This window comes from Mizuhopecten yessoensis, unplaced genomic scaffold, assembly GCF_002113885.1.
Source record: "Mizuhopecten yessoensis strain PY_sf001 unplaced genomic scaffold, ASM211388v2 scaffold10331, whole genome shotgun sequence".
NCBI classification, from domain to species: Eukaryota; Metazoa; Mollusca; class Bivalvia; order Pectinida; family Pectinidae; genus Mizuhopecten; species Mizuhopecten yessoensis.
In genome coordinates, this window is record NW_018408493.1 from 1,028,437 (window position 1) to 1,048,456 (window position 20,020).

A 20,020-nucleotide genomic window follows, 5' to 3' on the forward strand; every position below is an offset into this window, starting at 1 on the left:
CCTTGATGGGGCAGCGATGGCCAAGTGGTAAAGGCGTCTGACTTTCTGCTTCCACTAGCCCTCCACCACTGGGTCGCGGGTTCAAAGCCTACGTGGGGGAGTCGCCTGGTATTGGCCGTAGGTCGATGGTTTTTCTCCGGGAACTCCGGGTTCCCTCCATCACTAAAACCTGGCACATACATAAATTACCTTAGCGGTTAATCGGACGTAAAACACCAAACCCAACTTTTTCTTGATTTGATAGAACTGAATTTGTGTGTAAATGCCATACCCCTCCTGAGTTTCATTTTGGTTGTTTGTTTTTATTTTAGAGTCTCTTATGTACAAGTTAGGGGTTTTTTGGCATGTACTTTCGATTTTATACAAATTCGTCGTTGCTTTCCACATATACGATGTTCTATTCCATCTTACGTGTACAAAGGATTATAAAAGATTGTTTATTTTTGTAATATTCTAAAAAAGGCTCCGTAAATTAGTGTTAAATGGTACCGCCTTGACCAAGATAAACAGGTCATTTTTCTCCACGCATTGTAATACAACATGTGTATGTTATATTTCTTATGGTACCGTTAATGAATGACAGGGATCTTTCCTTGTGTATAATTGTTCTTTGTGGTTTTCGCGGATCCGATGAATCGAAAAGAATCGGAGAGATTTATAAATTTATAAACGTGGATATCTGTGCCTATATCGATGTCTGCCACAAAATTATGGCTGATGGTTTTTAGTCACCCCTGGGGGATCCCCAGCGGGGACTATTCATTTTGGTTTCAGTCCCAGATTTTGACCTCTGTTGCCGATCACTGTTTTCGGCTTTCGTTTGCTTCTGTCGCTAATTACAAGCTTTTGGATAACTCAGATATCGATTTAGGAATAGATCTAACATACAACCAAAACGCGCTCCGAATTTCAAACTGAATATGTTCAGAATATGAATCAGTCACCTTTGAGGTTCCCGAAGGGGTAGACTGTTATATTATATATTGCTATTGATTGATTGAGATTTTTATGTCTGACCAACGACTATATTGGTAAAATTTCTTTTTAAACCAATATAAATTTTGTAATAAAAAGTTCAGGTAGAAAAGCTCAATAACGTCTCTTTTCTTTTATCATCTATTCACGCAGTGACACAAGAAAACGTCACCTAGCAAAAGGGCAAACTTGATTTGACATGCCGGGTTTGTGCTTGCCGCCGGCACACTACATTCAAGCATACGTGCAATTTGGCGGACTAAAATAACATTTTGTATCGCTTTGCATTTCTCTGCAGTCCGGCGTAACTTCTAATCGAACGGCAGGCGCCGAACATGCGGTACTTAAGGGACATACGTAATCAGTAGGTAGGTGCCGCCTTCCCAGCGGTAACCGGCACGCCTGAATCAAGTTCGTCCATAGTAAAAAGTTAACGACATTTATGGAAATTGCTTAAGGTTTTTTAATTTACATACCATTTTCAGCCGTCAGATTATAATTTCAAAGGGTGATATGTTATAAATAAATGCGCCACCATTCAAACAAATATTTCATCAACATTCATATCCCGTATGATAACGTTTACAACTTTGGAACACTTTACGACATAACACTTAACGGCAGAACTTGAAATGGAAAACCGGAAGAGTGGATGGTCATGTAAGGTAAGTAGTTCATTGCCATATTCAGAATTTATAATAAAAGCGCTCGATGGTGGCAGCGGTGACCACGAGGTACCGACAAAACAATACCATGTTTTGCCGGTACAGTTCTTCGTGGTCACCACGTGGCGATACTGTACCGGCAGGACACGGCATTGTCATATTTATGTATATCGCTATTGCCAATAATATTCCTGTCAGTGTCCTGTCAAAACGTAAGGACAAATGTGTTTAACAGCACTGTTGTGCATGTTCATATTTCTTTTCTATGAAATTAACCAACAAAGATCCAGTCTAATTTAAGGATGTAAACAAAATTGAGAGTATTGCGGTATTTGCAGCTCTTTCTGCAAATCATGGCTCCTTTCATAATATTTCCTAAGATCACTGATCGTTCTATCTGTAACATCAAACATTTCTCTTTAGTTTCTCCATTTCCCCCTGCAGGTTGAAGGTACATGTTCCGTAGGTGTAACAATACGGGTTGAGCACAGGGACTTGTATAGACTTATATGATACATATTAGCTAGAAATACGTATATATATAGGTATTTCTAGCTAATTTTATCATATAAGTCTATACAAGCCCCTGTTGGTTGAGCTAACCAGAATATATTACAATACAGAAGGAAAATATTGCGATAGTGTCGCAATATAATTTCATAGGAAAAATGGGTTTTTTTCTGATAATTGGGCTTAATGGGTGTCAAAATGCTTTCATTAAATCTGAGATCCTTTGTGTGATACATTTGTATTGAATTGTATGCTAGTAATAGCCTGGATTATGGTTATTAGCATAATTATTTGACTGTTAGAACATGTTGCGATTCAGCAATATTTTATTATCGGCTTCGCATTGTGATAGATACATGTACGATATGGCCTGTGTATTGCGATATACTGGTTTTCCGATACATTGTTACACCCCTATAGTCTATACATGCTTTAATAAACCATGATCACACTAAATATCCCAATTAAACATTGTAAGAAAACTGATATTTTATCATTTCCAGAATACACAAACTAAAATGGAAGGAAGTACTTTAACAGCTGCAGTAATACACTGTAAGTCACTACAATTAGTTGGTTTAATTTCTAAACTTCATGTCAGTGGACTTGTTTCAGGTATGGATTCATTTTGGGCAAGATAAAAAGTGTATTAAGCAAAACTGCATATTTATGCGTGTTTTTTAATCAGTGATTAATTCTTATGTCTTCCGGACGAACTTCCGGTAATTTTTGTGTCAGTTTACAGACGATGACCCAACCTAATGAGATATAGCTTGATAAAATGGCTGCGCGGAAATATATAACGCGCGGAAACCAATGACTAGACGATATTGACAGTTTTACCAACAAATTATTTTTACTGAGAATTACCAATTGATACTATGGAGTTAAATAACCACCAATACAATACCAGTACAAACTAGTGATAGGGATTGGAAATTCCTTAATTTTCAGCCTTTAGTTTTGGTGAAAATGATTTGGTCCAATATGCATGTTCAGTTTTGTTATATATTTTTTTTTCATTTTAACAGATGAAATATCTCATCCTGGCACTTTGGCATGTTTGAATGAGGAAGGCCTTGAAATTGGGATGCAGAAGGCCAGGGAATGTCACAGAAATAATAAAAAATAAATAAAAAAAATATTTGTAGTGTTTGTGTTTTATGGTCATAAGACATGGAACATTTTCTTCAAGTAAATCAACACCATGCTTTCTTTTTATATCCTAGTAGGTTGGCATGGTTACCTAAACAGTTTGTATGCATAACTAGTCATTGTTAGACCATTTTGATTGACAGGTGGAAATATGTCAGTTGTAGCTTGGTCAATGATTTATTATACTGAAAATAATAATCATACAGGAGATGGGGTGACTTTCATGTCATTTTGACATATTTCTAGTTTTTTTTATTATTTTATAACACAATTTATTCCAAATTAAATGTTATCTGGAGATAGTGATGATGTCGGTAATTGATTGTTTATAAAGAGTTTGTTTATTTACAATGTATTTTATTAATTCATTTATTTATTTCGAGCGGTGCGCAGATGTCAACAGTCTCGTAGACTAGGAGTTGTCTACATCACGTGATCGAAATGCTTATATATGTACAAAGTGACTTGTAATCCGACAACAGTATATACGGATAAACTTCCGGTGCACTATAAGATTTGTCAGTGACGAATAATGATATGTTTGTAGTACGCTGGCAGTAATTTTTAAGAGCCAGTATACTGCTTAAGTGAAGTCCCTACTTATGTCTCCTGAACAAGGCCCAACAAAAACACTTTGATATGCATTTGTGACGTATATTTACTACCGGTTGCTTTGAATGGAGGACATTAAGTGAGATTTTAACATGAGTATGTGGCTTTTATCTACTTATGAAAAAGATTCAAACTTTGTTTTGAATTGTTCTTAATGAAACATGTCATAACGTTTGCCAAAATGTCTACTGTTAATTTTTTTTTTTTTTTGCAAAAGCTTCATTTCACGAGGAGACTCATTCGCTTTAATTAAAACCAGATAAATCTCAGTAGTAACATCAATTACAACTGTCAATATTAAGAAAGTATCCTTTTAATGGCTTATTCGAGTGTTATCGAATAAAACCTGCCGATATAGTTGATGGAATTAATTCACATAAAGTTAAAGTGGTTTTCAGTTATCGTTATATTGAGTATATTAACACAAATCTGGTTTTACATTTAGGACCATTAAAAAAAGTAATCATATTTTACTCATTTAACTATGACCGCGTGGGACTTTCTCTGTTGTATATGTATACCGTTATTCGGTCTTTGCGTATTGCAGAGTTATCTTCTCTTGGGAGCAGGTATTTATTGTTACGTCATTGGTTTGTGAGAGTAACGTCATTTTGAGAAAACGACTTAATTTTCTCCCACAAACCAATGACGTAACAATCAATACCTGCTCCCAAGAGAAGATAACTCTGCAAACCGCAAAAACGGAATAAAGGTCTGCAGTGCATATGTGACCAAAACGACTGTATGCATTTGAATGTATAATGAATGACTTTAAAAATTAAAATTACTTCGGAGTCATGGGGGACACCTAATAATGTTAAAACTCAAAATGTTTGCAGACTTAAACACCTTATCCACTTATATAAGTGATCTTTTCTTGTGGAAACTGCTTATTTAAACACTGTTAAACTGTATAACGGGTTAAGCGCTTAAAAACACGAACTAATATCCATACCAGACTTAAATGTGAACTACAGCTATAGGAATGAAATGCCCGATTCCGAAAACAAATAAATAAATGGAAAAAAAAAATATAAAGAAACTGGTTGGGGGGGTGGGGGGACGTTTCTCGTTGATTTATAAAGACGGTGATAACTTCATGTTTTCTGAAATGCATTAAGATCTACATCTACAAATGTATGATATTACCGAAAGTTAGATTTTCACACGCGAACATACGACGGGTAAACGTTCTGGTTAACTTTTCCTGTGTTGGAGGGGAGACAACTCGCAATAAGTGTGCCTACTTTAACCAGAATACCAACATTTAATGTAGATATAACCATTTTAGGGCTGAACAAAGTGTTTTCTTAGTATACTATTTAATCGAAGTACATACTACACATGATGGTTTCTGTATGGACTGATGTATATATTTAAACCCAAAATGTGTTTGCCTTAAGTGTCGTTTCCCCAACCCCTTCACTACATCCTGTTTCCGTCTCTATACACAAAGTCCTTGTATGTCACACAGAGGGTACATCAGACAGATATATATAGTGTGTAGATTTCAGATGAGGAAAGTTATTGCTACATTGCAACGATGTGAGTCATACAATTTGTTGACATTTTGTGTGATGTAGAATATATCAAACAAAGAAAAGGGCGGATTTAACAAGCAGACATGTTGGGAAGGTAACCGTATAATCTCGTATAACGAAGGATTATGAATTCATGTGCTAAACTCTGTCATTGTATGTATTGATATTCTCTCTTTATCTTATGTGTACTTGAGTATTTGCCCCTGCAAAATACGGAGAAAGCATAATATGTTGATGTAACGTTACGATTGATTCAGAGAAAAAAAATGAGAGTAACCTGATTTTGTTTTAAACCTTCTCATAATGTATCTATATAACCTATTCAAAAAATGTTTGCTCCTTTTGTTTTTGAAATATTTCATATGCAAAACTATGTAAATATATATTAACAGTATCTCTTTATCTAACGTGTACTTGGGTATTTGCTCCCTGCGGAATAAGGAGAAAACTTTATATGCTAATGTAGCGTTACCATTTTACGGATTTCTGAACATCTCTTGCGAGAGAGCTGATTTCGTTTTAAAACCTGCTCATAATACATCTAAAACATCTAAGCCGTTCTTGTTCCTTTTCTTAAACGTCACTGAAGACCAGTTGAGCGTATATATGAACAGGGGCCNGAATAGTATCTCTTTATCTAACGTGTACTTGGGTATTTGCTTCCTGCGGATGTAGCGTTACCATTTTACGGATTTGTGAACATCTCTTGCGAGTGAGCTGATTTCGTTTTAAAACCTTCTCATAATACATCTAAAACACCTAAGCCGTTCTTGTTCCTTTTGTTAAACGTCACTGAAGACCAGTAGAGCGTAAATATGAACAGGGTCCGCAGTGGCCAAGTGGTTATTGTGTCTGACATTCTGCTATCACTAGCCCCCCCAGCACTGGGTTGCGGGTTCGAGGGCTGGTGATTTTTGGTTGTTGTTGTTGTTGTTGGGGGGGGGGGGGGAACTTTTTTGAATACTTTTTTGGTTGGGTATTCTTTATATGCATATAATTAATGCCCTTAATCGATATACATCATCTAATATCTTTTTGCAAACAATTCTGTAAAATGGTGTATGTTGCTGTTTTTTAGATTATGATATTATGAAGGTTTATTTTATTAATATAGTTATTTCGTCCTCGTGACGGTTATGACATGGACGATAGCGATGGCGACAATAGACAACAGTGATGGTAAGTTTCCTTATAGATGTAATATGTATTCATCGATCTCACCTTGTAACTCAAAATAAGGCATGACTCAGTAGGTTTTTTTTTAATACAGTCCAGGTTTTAGAAGAATATTGTGTAACAGGAGAGAAAAATGCACGACCAGACCGGGGTTCGAACCCTGGACCTTCCGAACTCTAGACGGACAATCTACCAATTGAGCTACCTGGTCGCCGACGATCGACCCAGTCTAGTTCCGTTACATTCCTCCCTCCTTTTTCTAACTCTTCGCTCCCGAAAACACAACTATTTACAACCCAGGTTCGGGTAGCCCTTTAACAAGCATACAAGGGTTTGGCATAGGCATCACTGTAACAGGAGAGGAAATATGCACGATCAGTCCGGGGTTCGAACCCGTGACCCTCCGAACTCTAGACGGACAATCTACCAATTGAGCTACCTGGTCGCCGACGATCGATCCAGTCCAGTTCCACTACAATTGTAATAATAACTTTAGTTCTTTTATAACGATCATGAAACAAGTTATATGAACTTATATTAACCACTTGTGTTGGTATGGAGGGTAGCCCGCAGTGGGTTTTAATGTGGGAGGAAACCGGAGTACCCAGAGAAAACCGACGTGGTTGGACAGGCGACTCCATACCTTTACACGTCTGATCGGGAACTATAACCTTGGCCGTTTTGGTAAAAAGGCGATTGCGCTATCCACTGTGCCAACTGAACACTTGCGTATATTGTAAATTAAGAAAATATAAAATAATGAGTAATCAATACAACAATATTGATGACGGATATATAGGTTTGAAATGTTCGTCGATGTCCTTTTCGCTATATTCTACATGTGATTCGGAACACTAAGTCATTTTTTTATATGCTTTCATGCTTATGTCTTCCATTGATGCTTTAATGTTAATGTCTACCATTGATGCTTTTATGCTTATGTCTACCATTGATGCGGTATGCTTATGTCTACCATTGATGCGGTATGCTTATGTCTACCATTGATGCGGTATGCTTATGTCTCCCATTGATCCGGTATGCTTATGTCTCCCATTGATGCTTTATGCTTCATGCTTTTGTCTACTGTTTATGCTTATGTCTACCACTAATGCGTTTTTGCTCATGTCTACCATTGATGTGGTATGCTTATGTCTACCATTGATGTGGTATGATTATGTCTACCATTGATGAGGTATGCTTATGTCTCCTATTGATGAGGTATGCTTATGTCTCCCATTGATGATTATGTCTACCATTGATGCTTGTATGCTTTTGTCTACCATTGATACGTTTATGCTTATGTCTACCATTGATGCTGTTATGATTATGTCTACTATTGGTGCTTTATGCTTATGCCTTCCGTTAATGCTTTATGGTTTTGTCTACCATTAATGCTTTTTATGCTTATGTCTACCATTAATGCATTTATGCTTATGTCTACCATTGATGCTGTATGCTTATGTCTACCATTGATGCTTGGCTGCTTATGTCTTCCGTTGATGCTTTATGCTTTTGTCTACCATTGATGCGTTTGTGCTTATGTCTACCATTAATACTTTTATGATTATGTCTACTATTGGTGCTTTATACTTTATGCTTTATGCTTTTATGATTATGTCTACTATTGGGGCTTTATGCTTTTGTCCTCCGTTAATGCTTTATGATTTTGTCTACCATTAATGATTTTATGCTTATGTCTACCATTGATGCATTACGCTTATGTCTACCATTGATGCGGTATGCTTATGTCTCTCATTGATCCGGTATGCTTATGTCTACAATTGATGCTTTATGCTTCATGCTTTTGTCTACCGTTTATGCTTATGTCTACCATTGATGCTTTTATGATTATGTCTACCATTGATACTTTATGATTATGTCTACCATTGATGCGTGTATGCTTATGTCGACCATTGATGCGTCTATGCTTTTGTCTACCGTTAATGCTTTTATGATTAAGTCTACTATTGGTGCTTTATGCTTATGTTTTCCGTTAATGCTTTATGCTTTTGTCTACCATTGATGCATTTATGCTTATGTCTACCATTAATGCTTTTATGATTATGTCTACTATTGGTGCTTTATGCTTATGTCTTCCGTTAATGCTTTATGCTTTTGTCTACCATTAATGCTTTTATGCTTATGTCTACCATTGATGCGTTTATGCTTATGTCTACCATTGATGATGTATGCTTATGTCTACCATTGATGCCTGGCTGATTATGTCTACCATTGATGCTTTCTGCTTATGTCTACCATTGATGTTGTATGCTTATGTCTTCCGTTGATGCTTTATGCTTTTGCCTACCATTGATGCGTTTGTGCTTATGTATACCATTAATGTTTTTATGATTATGTCTACTATTGGTGCTTTATGCTTATGTCTACCATTGATGCTTTATGCTTTATGCTTTTATGATTATGTCTACTATTGGGGCTTTATGCTTTTGTCCTCCGTTAATGCTTTATGCTTTTGTCTACCATTAATGATTTTATGCTGATGTCTACCATTGGTGCTTGATGCTTATGTCTACCATTGATGGTTGTATGCTTATATAAACCATTGATGCTTTTATGCCTGTTTTCTGTTTTACCATAATTCTCAACATGTGCTTTAAAGGAATTTCTGCAGTTTAATAAAGCATAAAAGACAAAACAAGTTGAGATTGCGATCCATCCTCACACGGAGCAGAAAACGTTCTTCAGAATTTGTTGGTCATATTTATCTACATCACGTGACAAATATTTGGATGTACATGTACCCTTATAAGTCTCATATGCAAAAAACTCCATTCATATAGACGGATTGGAAAAAAAATAGAGGAAAATGTTTTAGTAACATTACTTTTGAAGTGTTACTGCTAATAGATAACGGTTTACAACACTTTTCTAATATCTATACTATTTTGTGTTACTAAACGTTCTATTTTGGTATTTTATATAGTGACAATTATCAGTGCGAAAATTACTGCAGAGGTGCGGTTTGACTGCAGTCGACGGAGCGACAACGAGGTGAGACCCCGGGATACACAATAAACGATGCGTCACGTTGTTATGTGTTGTCACATGATACACAATAAATGATGCATCTGTCATGTGATGCTTGTTTCTTTTTTGGTTAAAGCTGGATTTCTCTAAGTTGCATCGTCACATCTGTTAGAAATTCTGCTTAATTTAATAACAATTTTGATTACGATAAAATCGAATATATTTTAAATTCTAAATATGAACATTTAGTCAGGATTTAAAAAAGTATTTTGATGAAGGTCTTTGTTTGTGTGTCTTCGTAGATTCTGATGCTGTCTTTTCGTTTCTAAATTCCGATTCCGCGGGTTTTCACAGTGTTTCATTGTATATATGTATATTAAATTGTTTCCTCTTTTTTCAGGTTATGATTTGGAAAGTCTCGACAAAATCTGGGACGAAAGTCTTCAATGTCAAGGACAAATGTGATCGCAAAGCAAATGATCCAATTGACGTGAGAAAACGGTGTATAGATGATAGATATGGTTTTGACCTTGTAATAAAAAAGATCATAGAAGATGACGAAGGCATTTATGAATGTGCTGCTGCCAGACCCACCGACGTTCTAAAAAAATACGACTTTAGAATAGAAAGTATGTTTTTATAGTTATCTAAACCGAACTTGTTAAAATTCGGATCAGTAATTCGAAACTACTTCAGTGATCATTCCAGCATTGCTTATCTTGAAAATTTTCACATAAAAATAACTTATTTAAAAATATGTTATTGTGCATAGCGTTTTAATTTATAACGAATGTGAACTCATTCTCTGTAATTTTATTGGACATTTCTCGAAACAATTGTCTTAAGAAGTGTTAAAACAGAGGGACCATTGTTAAACTTAGTCTCGTTCCCCATCGTCATGTAAGGGAGAATGAAGTTAGTTTCTTAATTAATATTGACGTGTTAATTCGGCAATGGCTCATTTCACGATTATCCTTTAATTCTTCCCATAGTTAAATATACTTATTTCAGGGGTTATTAAAATCATTCATCGACCTGTGAACAAGGTAATAATTGTATAATGTTGACATTTTCAGGAAAAGCCTTTATTCCCGAGTTCGCCTACACAAAAGATGCAACTGTAATGGAAGGAAACACTGCTAGACTATGGTGTAATGCTTCCGGATTTCCCATTCCTTCTGTTCTATGGCAAGTTGTGGACATTGATTCGAATAACAGAGAGTCTTTCCACGATATTGGTAAGTACACTGTACCTACTTGGATAATATGAGAATATATTGCTCCAGTGTGGTAGGCCAATCACTCCAGCTACAAATAAGTATATCTTATATATAAAGGTTTTTTAGAGTTAGTATAAAAGTAGTATAATATACATATTGTACGTATATGTATTTGCATATGACAAGAGTGCTTTTGTATATCATTATGTCTCGTTTTTATCTAAATGATATATATTTTGTATATAATTCCGTCAAAACCTTGCTGTCAACTTATTGTCTTAATTGCTATTTTTGTTACATTTATTTGTATGTGAATTTAATGATGTAAGCACTTATGAAAATTACTTTTCTTTTGGAAAATTATTACATCAAATTTTTTGCTTACCATCCTGAATATTAATTTATAGGCTTTTGAATCGTAATGTTTCATATTCTCCAAAACAGAAAGAAAGTTACATGAAGTTAGGAGGAAATAAGCGCTTACTTGCTGCAGTGACCTTTCAAAAAATATCCAGTTGTTAAACATGAAACCAAAATAAATTTTCCGTTCTCGCTTACTTGCCTGAAAAAACAGCAAGAACTTAAAGTTTCTAAACGTGAAAAAATCATGTGCCTTTCTTAGTTTTTCTTTTCATGCAGTTATCTGATATTTAATTGATAAGTTATATTATAGTTATACATCCATCACATATGTATGGGAAAAAAATGACTTTGTATAATTACCTACATTATTGTATAAGATATGGTATGTCAGTGTAAACAAATTATACAGCGTATCTTGCCTAAAATGTGCGAAGGTATTCCATCAATCACATTTAAATGAAATTAGAAGTGCTGATGAGACGTATATTTGACCCAGACTATTATGAAATAGGATACATAAGCTAGACAGCGATAATGCTATTTTGAAAATATGCAGGAAAATCAGATATTTTAAAACAATTGTTAATATGAATATCTGTTTAATTCGTTTTTTTACTTAATAAAAATGATAACTTTCATGCTAATTGGTGTTTGTCTCAGGCATTCATGGGAAGCTGCTTCAAATCAAGAACGTTTCCAGACACTGTAGTACATCGTACAGATGTGTGGCTTCGAATGAACTTTCCAGAACTCCTGCGGAGCAGAATATCAAGATTCGAGTGGACTGTAAGTTGAATTTGTAATCAGTATTGAAATAATAATTTTAAACAAAATCAAAGGATTGTGCTTGTTTTTCATTGGTGGGTATTTACATCTCTATTAGCGGTCAAGAAAAATTAGCAATTAGTGACCTCCGCATATTCATGTACATTCCAACAGAGAGTTAGCATACAAGTAGTTACATGTACGAAATAGCATGACAGTTGAAGCCGGAAGATAAGTTCAAGGAACACAACTGCGACCCTTTGACCAATTATAAATGAGTCACATTATCGTTTAACTTATACATATGTAGTAAATGTAGCTATAAGATTATAATGGGATTTTTTTTTATATTTTTGTCATTTTTGGTAGTTAATTAACAATGGCCTAGTATTTACTGCAAAAGTATGAATATTGATTCTGATCAATCCATGTTTCAACGTTGGTTGAAGAGTGATTTTCGTTGAGACTTTTCAAATTATGTCACAAATGTGTTTAATGGAAGCGTTGTGATAATATTTTATGCTTTGCTGTCATGGCGAATACCAAAGTAGTCGATCCTATGAAACTAGATAAAAAAAAACAGCGCGTAATACATGATAACAGAAAACTGACCTTTTTTTACATGTTGTAAGTGTACAATAGACTTTGCTAAATATAGTCACTTGGATGAAATGGGATGTGTGATAAGTATCCTTGACCACCGTGAATGCCATACTGGGAAAATGGAGTCTGTGATATATTTGATATAAGTAAACTATAAATGTATAAAATGACCTCAAATGTGTAGAGCTGGTTACTGGCAATGATCCAAAACAAACATCATTGCCCTTCAATTTGTAAACATTATGTAAAGTGGGAGAGAGCTCAACTGGATTAATGCCCATTGCAGAAACAGGAAGTCAAACTTATATTTTAAGTCAAAATAATATAGGATTGATTATATCAACTATCTGTACGTTGGTATAGGGTATACATCATTTCCTTTCTGAGGTTGACAGTGAATTTAATAACTACTAAACAAAGAACTTTTGATTGTAACGAGGACCGTTACAGAAGTCCTCTTGGTTACCACCAAAGCTGCAAACGACGATTCAAAATGAGTGTTTATTGCCATAATGTACTACACTGTCGACAGGGATCGTTGGCATCACCTTGGCGTACACCTCTAAATGTATCAATCAAAAAGAGGCCACGCCAGCCATGTTTGATAACCGATCAGAAAATGAAACGCGTAATCATAATAAAGATACAGCTATAACAATAGGTCCTCCACTTCGTTTCAGTGGGTTTTGTTTTACATGTATGATGTTTTTAATTTGTAAAATTACTAATTAGACTAAGATTTTGTCATATTATAAACATATGTAATTATTGTAATCGACCACGAATATTTAGGTTGTAAACTAACTTTCACAGTAAACTTTTGGTTTAGAGTAACATCTCTTATTTAGAATTATCCAATAATTCACTATGATTCTAAACTGTCTATCAACGTAATCTTGTGTTCTTTTCAAAAGCGTCATCACTTATTGTGTACTTTCAAATGTGTCATCGATTCTTGTGTACTACTACTTGTACTAAATATGACATCAATTCATTTAGCAAGTTCAGAACTGTTATTTATAATAAGAATGTTAAATTCTCTCTTTGTGAAACTCTTCTGAATACAAGATACCTGCCAGCGTAGGGCAGCAAATATCCTGAAATAGCTTCAGTTGGTTTTGATGTAGGCATCAGTAGTGCAAAAATAAAGAGCTACAGAGTGAGGAAATAACTTTTTTTATATAATGGAACATAAACGCTTTATTCCTCCTTTTGCTAAACTTCAAAATTCTCACTAAAGGGTAACTAGAACATATATACTTCGAGAACTTCCTTTTATTATCGATTATTATTTAACATTGGTAAATAAACAAGCAAAACTGCAAAAGTTGCCTGACGTCAGCAGTCTTATCCAAGCCTACCATTGCATGCGGGTTCGATGGTTTTCAAAAGTTCTAGATAAACAATGTTGGTGATACCGATGTATTTATAAATATCATTCCAAACATGCATTTGATGCACTCATTTGTAAACAAAAACAAAAAAACTTTGTTTTGCAGTTCGTGCTATGGCCGATCTCGACATATACAGTGAGGATTATTGTGGTACTTCCACTGATGATCTCGGGGAGACAATAAAAGTAAACACAACAGGAGATTCCTATGTGGAGAAGAGTGAAGGATCAAGAGTGTCGCTTGTTTGTAGCGGATCTGGTTCTCCGAACGCTACCATAGAATGGCTTAGGCACTATAAGGGTCAACTCATCAAAATCTCAACTCTAGGACACGGGGATCAGATTGACAATACCCACCAACTTGAGTCTTTTGTGACCGCGGTCTGTCCTTCTTTATTCATTGACGAACGAAGGTTTCGACTAACCTTTCAGGTTTTTGACGATATGTTCACGACATACGTTTGCCGTACGTCAAACAAATATGGCGTCGACGAAATGGCGATGACAGTCAAGAAGGCAATGTGAAAGATTTCGTTTAAAATTATGCAAATGTTCGTCTCGATACACCACGGGTCTTTGAGTGTAATACAAAAACAAATAAATGCTTGAATAATTCTTTAATAGGTAGTTATATACATGTGATGTCTATCTACATATGTGTCCAAATAAGTGTTTGTGTATTCGTTGTTTTCGGATCACTGCAGATTACATTTCTGTTTAAATTTATGATCTCTAAGGCAAGTTTTGTACAATCATGAGACATCATGGTAGTAAAACAAAGCTAACGTTGATCAAAGTCTCTTCTTTTCCAAAAGATCTTTATTCGATTACCTTGACAAATATTAGCGGTTAAGTTAGATTTAACTGTGTATGAAATATTCTTCTGTACTGTTATTAGTTCATCGGTTCAAGTTGGGAGAAATATCGTTAAAAGCCGCCGAAGTCGTAATACATATAATGTATATCCGGTCAATTTACATCGTCTAAAAATTAAACCTTAATTGTTAAGCAGACATATATGTTACTTTCCCTTTAATGGTTTTGTAGTTATAAAAACCTAAAGAAAACGCTTTTGTGAATGTAGTCATAGAAACGCTATACAAAAACGTTAATTAGATACTCAATGTTCTTTGGTTGATTGAGTAAAACCTTGCTATGGTCGACGTAAGGACTACGGGAGATGTCACCAGACTGTTCCGCACGCGATATATTTAAAGTTTACATGCCATGGCCATACTTAACCAAACGAGTCGATGGCAGCAATATTTCCAGACTTTAAACTCAGTCCTATACACGTGGCTGCTCAGTTCTGGTGTAGACACTGCTAGAGAAAGTGTCTTCAGTGTCGGCATTTTGTTTTGACTCCCTACGTTCGAGCACTTGTTGTTTTCAAACTCTGCGGATAAAGTGTTTAATCCTTTTAGAGGAGACAGCTTTAAATATTGGCAGGAAAAAAACGATCATACAAATGTATCTAGAATCGCTGTGTCTTGAAGCCACTGACTTACACTCGGACAAAATCGCTTATGAGACTCACATTTAACAGTTCTCCTCGTCAACTGACAGACTGTTCTTTTGGTTTTACGTCGCATACAAGTTGCCCGTCGTTATTNTGATCGTACAAATGTATCTAGAATCGCTGTGTCTTGAAGCCACTAACTTACACTCGGACAAAATCGCTTATGAGACTCACATTTAACAGTTCTCCCCGTCAACTGTTCTTTTGGTTTTACGTCGCATACAAGTTGCCCGTCGTTATTTCGTCAGGGGGATTTCGCCGATGCAACACCGGTCACTGATTTTTATGATATGCTAGTACTTCTTCTCAAATATACTTCAGCAGCATCTGATTTTAGATTCTACAAATGAATTCTGACATCACCAGTCAATCGTAAGTACAAATTTATGCGACAAATATTTGATTAATAAATATTTTTTATATGTTACATTGATGCTTTTCTGAATTAAAGAAAACTTCTTTATTAAATAAACTTTTTTTGTCGGTGAGCAATATTTATGTCTATCCTTCAATGTAAATACAAAAATAAGTTATGAAAATGATGATTTGATTGGCAAATTAACATAACAGTTACTCGAGGGACAGATCCCGTCTTTTAGATATTACAAAAACGCGTATCACACTAACTTAAGGTTGGTATGGTTTCAACTGCTATACAAAGATGGAAGATAACAATTCGATGAAATAAACAATTATCAAATCATTTATACTAACAACACAAAACAAGATATCAAATTTTGATTAAATTACATACTGTCCATACAAATGTACATAAGCAATATATATGTAATATACAAGTTATTTTAACAAATATTCCCATGATATCCGGTTTTTCAAAACATATTTCTTTTAACAATGTAAGGTCAACAACGCATTAAGGTTTTTCTCTTGAAAGAACTTATACACATGTAATAAATCTGAATTCTTAATTCAGTTTTAAGGACAGGTTTCACTTTTACGAAGATGACGACTGGATTTATTCAACTCCCAAACACAGCGTCAACCGGAAATGACGACAATATAACTGAAATTATTGACAACCAGACATATGGAGGGAATATGACGTCACCAGTTTCATTCGTGCAGGAAAGTCAGTTAGAATATGCAACTTCAATAATATCAGTTATCGTTTTTATTGTTGGCCTCATTGGAAATATGTTAACACTTAATATAATATCCAATACAAAATTCCGGAACTTATCATCCCGAAAGTTTTTGGCTGCTTTGAGTGTGTCCAACTCACTTCTTCTACTAACACAAGTATTCAACAGAAAATACGTGATACAGATTTTCGGCTTCGATGCACGAGCTATCTCTACAACTGGATGTAAGACATTTTTTGTCATGTTCAAGACAGCGAAAATGACATCCTCGTTGTTTGTGGTATCGATTTCTGTAGAGCGATTTATTGCTGTTTGGTTCCCGCTCAAAGTTAAATTCGTTTGTGTTAACCATGTTGTATATATTGTTATCGCTATAGTCTACATTTTGATTGGATCTTTTAATTCTGTTTGGTCATTTAGTTCCGGGGTCATAGGGGGCATTTGTCATCCAGATATTGTGACATCATCAATCGCACAACAACACAAGGTGTTACTCATCATTGGGTCCTTGCTTTATTCTATCATCCCTTTGATCATTTTAATCTTTGTCACTCCTTTCATAATGGCTAAACTCGTTAGCGGAAACAAACAACGTCGGAAAATTTCGCAAACAACATCAACAAGAATAATTAATCGAAACAACACCCACGCGTCAATATTGGTCCTTTGCATTTTGATATCATACATGCTTCTTGTTATCCCTATTACCATATTTCATAATGTGGCTTTTTTTAAAGGAGTACGAGCTTTTGGTGAGAACGATGAAAGTTTCGAAACGTTTAAATCTATTGCGCAAATGCTTGAGCAAATAAATTACGCCATCAATTTCTTCTTGTATACCATGGTGTCGGAAAAATTTCGTCGTCATCTGCTTGAAATGTTTTGCTGTCATAAAATTCGAGCTATGCGAGACTCAACGTTTCGAGGTTTATCCAAACGCACTGTTGTGTATACTATTAGCGCCGAATCTACCACCAAATGATTTGTTTGTCCATCAGCGCTTTGTTGTGCATAAACAAAAATGCATTAAAGATGGCGCTGTTAGCTAGATTGAAAGATATGTATCAATAATTGAAACCATAAGGCCGTTGACCAAAATAACTATGGCTATCAAATTATGTATTTGTGTAGTTATCATTTGTTTATAAAAATCAAATATTTTTCTTCTGTGGTCCTTTTGTTAACAAAATGAAGACATTCACGAATCCTACAACCTGTGAAATCTGACCGTTAAACTGATTGTTCTGTGCATGGAAAGGAAACTGGAAAACCTAGTTTTACGTACTAATCTGTCTATTTTGTGTATCACGATTTTAGTGATGTAATTAAACACTATGTAAATAATTAGATTTGTGCTAAGAGCAATCTAACTAATGAGGGAAATAATCCCCCGGGGTCCAACCCTGCAGGTCGGGGATCGGGAAAAGAATACACCTGCTGTAACCCACTGCATGTGTCCGGAGGAGGCGACAAATGTGTGAACCCCTGCATAATTAGGGATTTGCTTTGGTGTCCTCTATTTGAGGACACAAAAGCGACCAAAATATATCTGCTGCGCCCATTGCAATATTTGGGATCTTTATCTTGCTTTCTACTTCTAACTAACTATTATTTCCTAGCGCCGTGCTTGGCAACACCTCAGATTTGGCTTGAATGTTGAGCTTTCGTCCAGGTGAGGAAGGCAATGGGTTCTGTCCCCAGGCCGAGACATACCAAAGTCCTTAAAAATGGTAGTTGTTATTCCCTGCTTAACGTTCAGCATTAAGGGGAATGGCAACAACTGGTTCATCCGTTGTCAGTATAATATGACTGGGCGGAATGCTGTGCTGGGTGCCTTCGGCATGGTGTTTCAGTGAGATAGCACTACAAAGTCGGCATCANTAAAGTCATGATGTGTGGAAAACTGCATAGAAGAATTCTTTTTTGAAATAATCAAGATACATTCAAACCGTAGAAGATTATAAAGAACCCTTTTTTACGGATTTGTTCAATGTCAGGTAATGTAATTCTGAAAATACACAAATTGTTTAAAATTTGTTGTGTCAACATCACAAAACAAATATTTATTTTGAAAATATCTGTTAAATTTGACATTGTAAATGTTCATAATATATATTGTTTCGAACCAGGATTGCCATTTTGTGCGAACAATTACATGTTTTAATGTTGTTAAATGCTTTAACTATGACACAGTGATGAATATCGTTATCAACATTGCATTTTTTATTGCTCGAGAACTTCCATTTTTGAAGTGAGTTGTCACGAAGACGTATGTTGAATTTTGCCGCATACCGCCGTTGTGAAGATATTTTGACGTTTTGACGCCAACTTTTATTACTTCCATTTGAACCATATCTTTTCCAATAGTTTGCGGCAAGGTAGCTTTAAGTATGTATTTAACTAGGGACTGGGTTTTTTGTAAGTTTTTGAATATATGAGCAACCTGCCAAATTATTCAGTTTCTTGCCAAACAATTGATGTAGCTTTCCTAGATAAAGTCACTAAGCTTTAAGGATCCCCGTTTCACTGCCAAAAGCCATAACTACGCCTTAGAATTGTTCTTCTCTGGCATGACTATAGCTTTGAAAAATCATTTCTGAAAAGATGGGACTTTTATGGAGAGAAAAAAAGAAGAAAATACATTGTAAAAGTTAATGATATTGGGGGTTTTTTCTGTCCTGTTTAATATGTGAAGTTAATAAATATACTGCAGATTTAAATTTGGAATTTTGTTATATCTGGTAAAAATTGGTTTTACAAAACTGGTGACAAACCTGCGAAATCTATTTTCACAACAGTAAGTCTTTGAAGAATATTGACTGGAAAAATTAGTCATATTTCTTTCTTTAAAATAAAAGTGATGATCGCAAATCAATAGCCAATGAAGGTTTTAGCCGTTTATTAATCCTATCGCATCCACCTAGTCTGTTATAGATGCATATCGCTGATATACGCTATAGTTACTTTACTTATCATTATACGTACTTAACTGTCTGGTGATGAGTTTCCTTATGTCAATAAATCTCTAAATCATCATGTTAACATTTTTGTTTTCTCTTCATGGCACTTTAGCAAACGATAACCGGAAATAGTAACAGCGACCGTAACTCTGGCACACACAAACCCATTGTTCTCATGTCTCATTAACGTCGATTGTTTAAAGCTTGATAAACAAATTCGTCCACAAATGAAGTCATTAGATCGATGACAAAACACTTTCTTATAATGGTTATGGTGACTTTGACCTTGACATCCTGAAAGACAATCTTGTCCGTAAACATACACGACCATTGTGTGACTTTTGTTTAAATTTAGTTGAGAAAACGAGTCGCTAGAACGATGACGACGATATTTTACAAACAGTAACGCTTACATTGACCTTGACCTTGACCTTGGGAGTTAGAGTTTTATAAAAAGTTACTGCTTATTTTA

General features: G+C 35.2%; 2 protein-coding genes across 2 annotated transcripts; both read left to right on the forward strand.

Annotated features, from left to right (window-relative positions):
* The first annotated feature begins 5,379 nt into the window (after window positions 1-5,379).
* LOC110460189 (neural cell adhesion molecule 1-like) lies at window positions 5,380-14,587 on the forward strand. The gene is made up of 7 exons (XM_021512963.1): window positions 5,380-5,552; window positions 6,573-6,637; window positions 9,579-9,646; window positions 10,023-10,251; window positions 10,699-10,860; window positions 11,866-11,991; window positions 14,073-14,587. Exons 1-7 carry the CDS (start codon window positions 5,542-5,544, stop codon window positions 14,489-14,491), a joined length of 1,080 nt encoding a protein of 359 aa, XP_021368638.1. The 5' UTR covers window positions 5,380-5,541; the 3' UTR covers window positions 14,492-14,587.
* Window positions 14,588-16,266: 1,679 nt separating this feature from the next.
* On the forward strand, window positions 16,267-18,159 carry LOC110460190 (neuromedin-U receptor 2-like). The gene has a single exon (XM_021512964.1). It carries the CDS (start codon window positions 16,449-16,451, stop codon window positions 17,568-17,570), a length of 1,122 nt encoding a protein of 373 aa, XP_021368639.1. The 5' UTR covers window positions 16,267-16,448; the 3' UTR covers window positions 17,571-18,159.
* The last annotated feature ends 1,861 nt before the right edge of the window (window positions 18,160-20,020 follow it).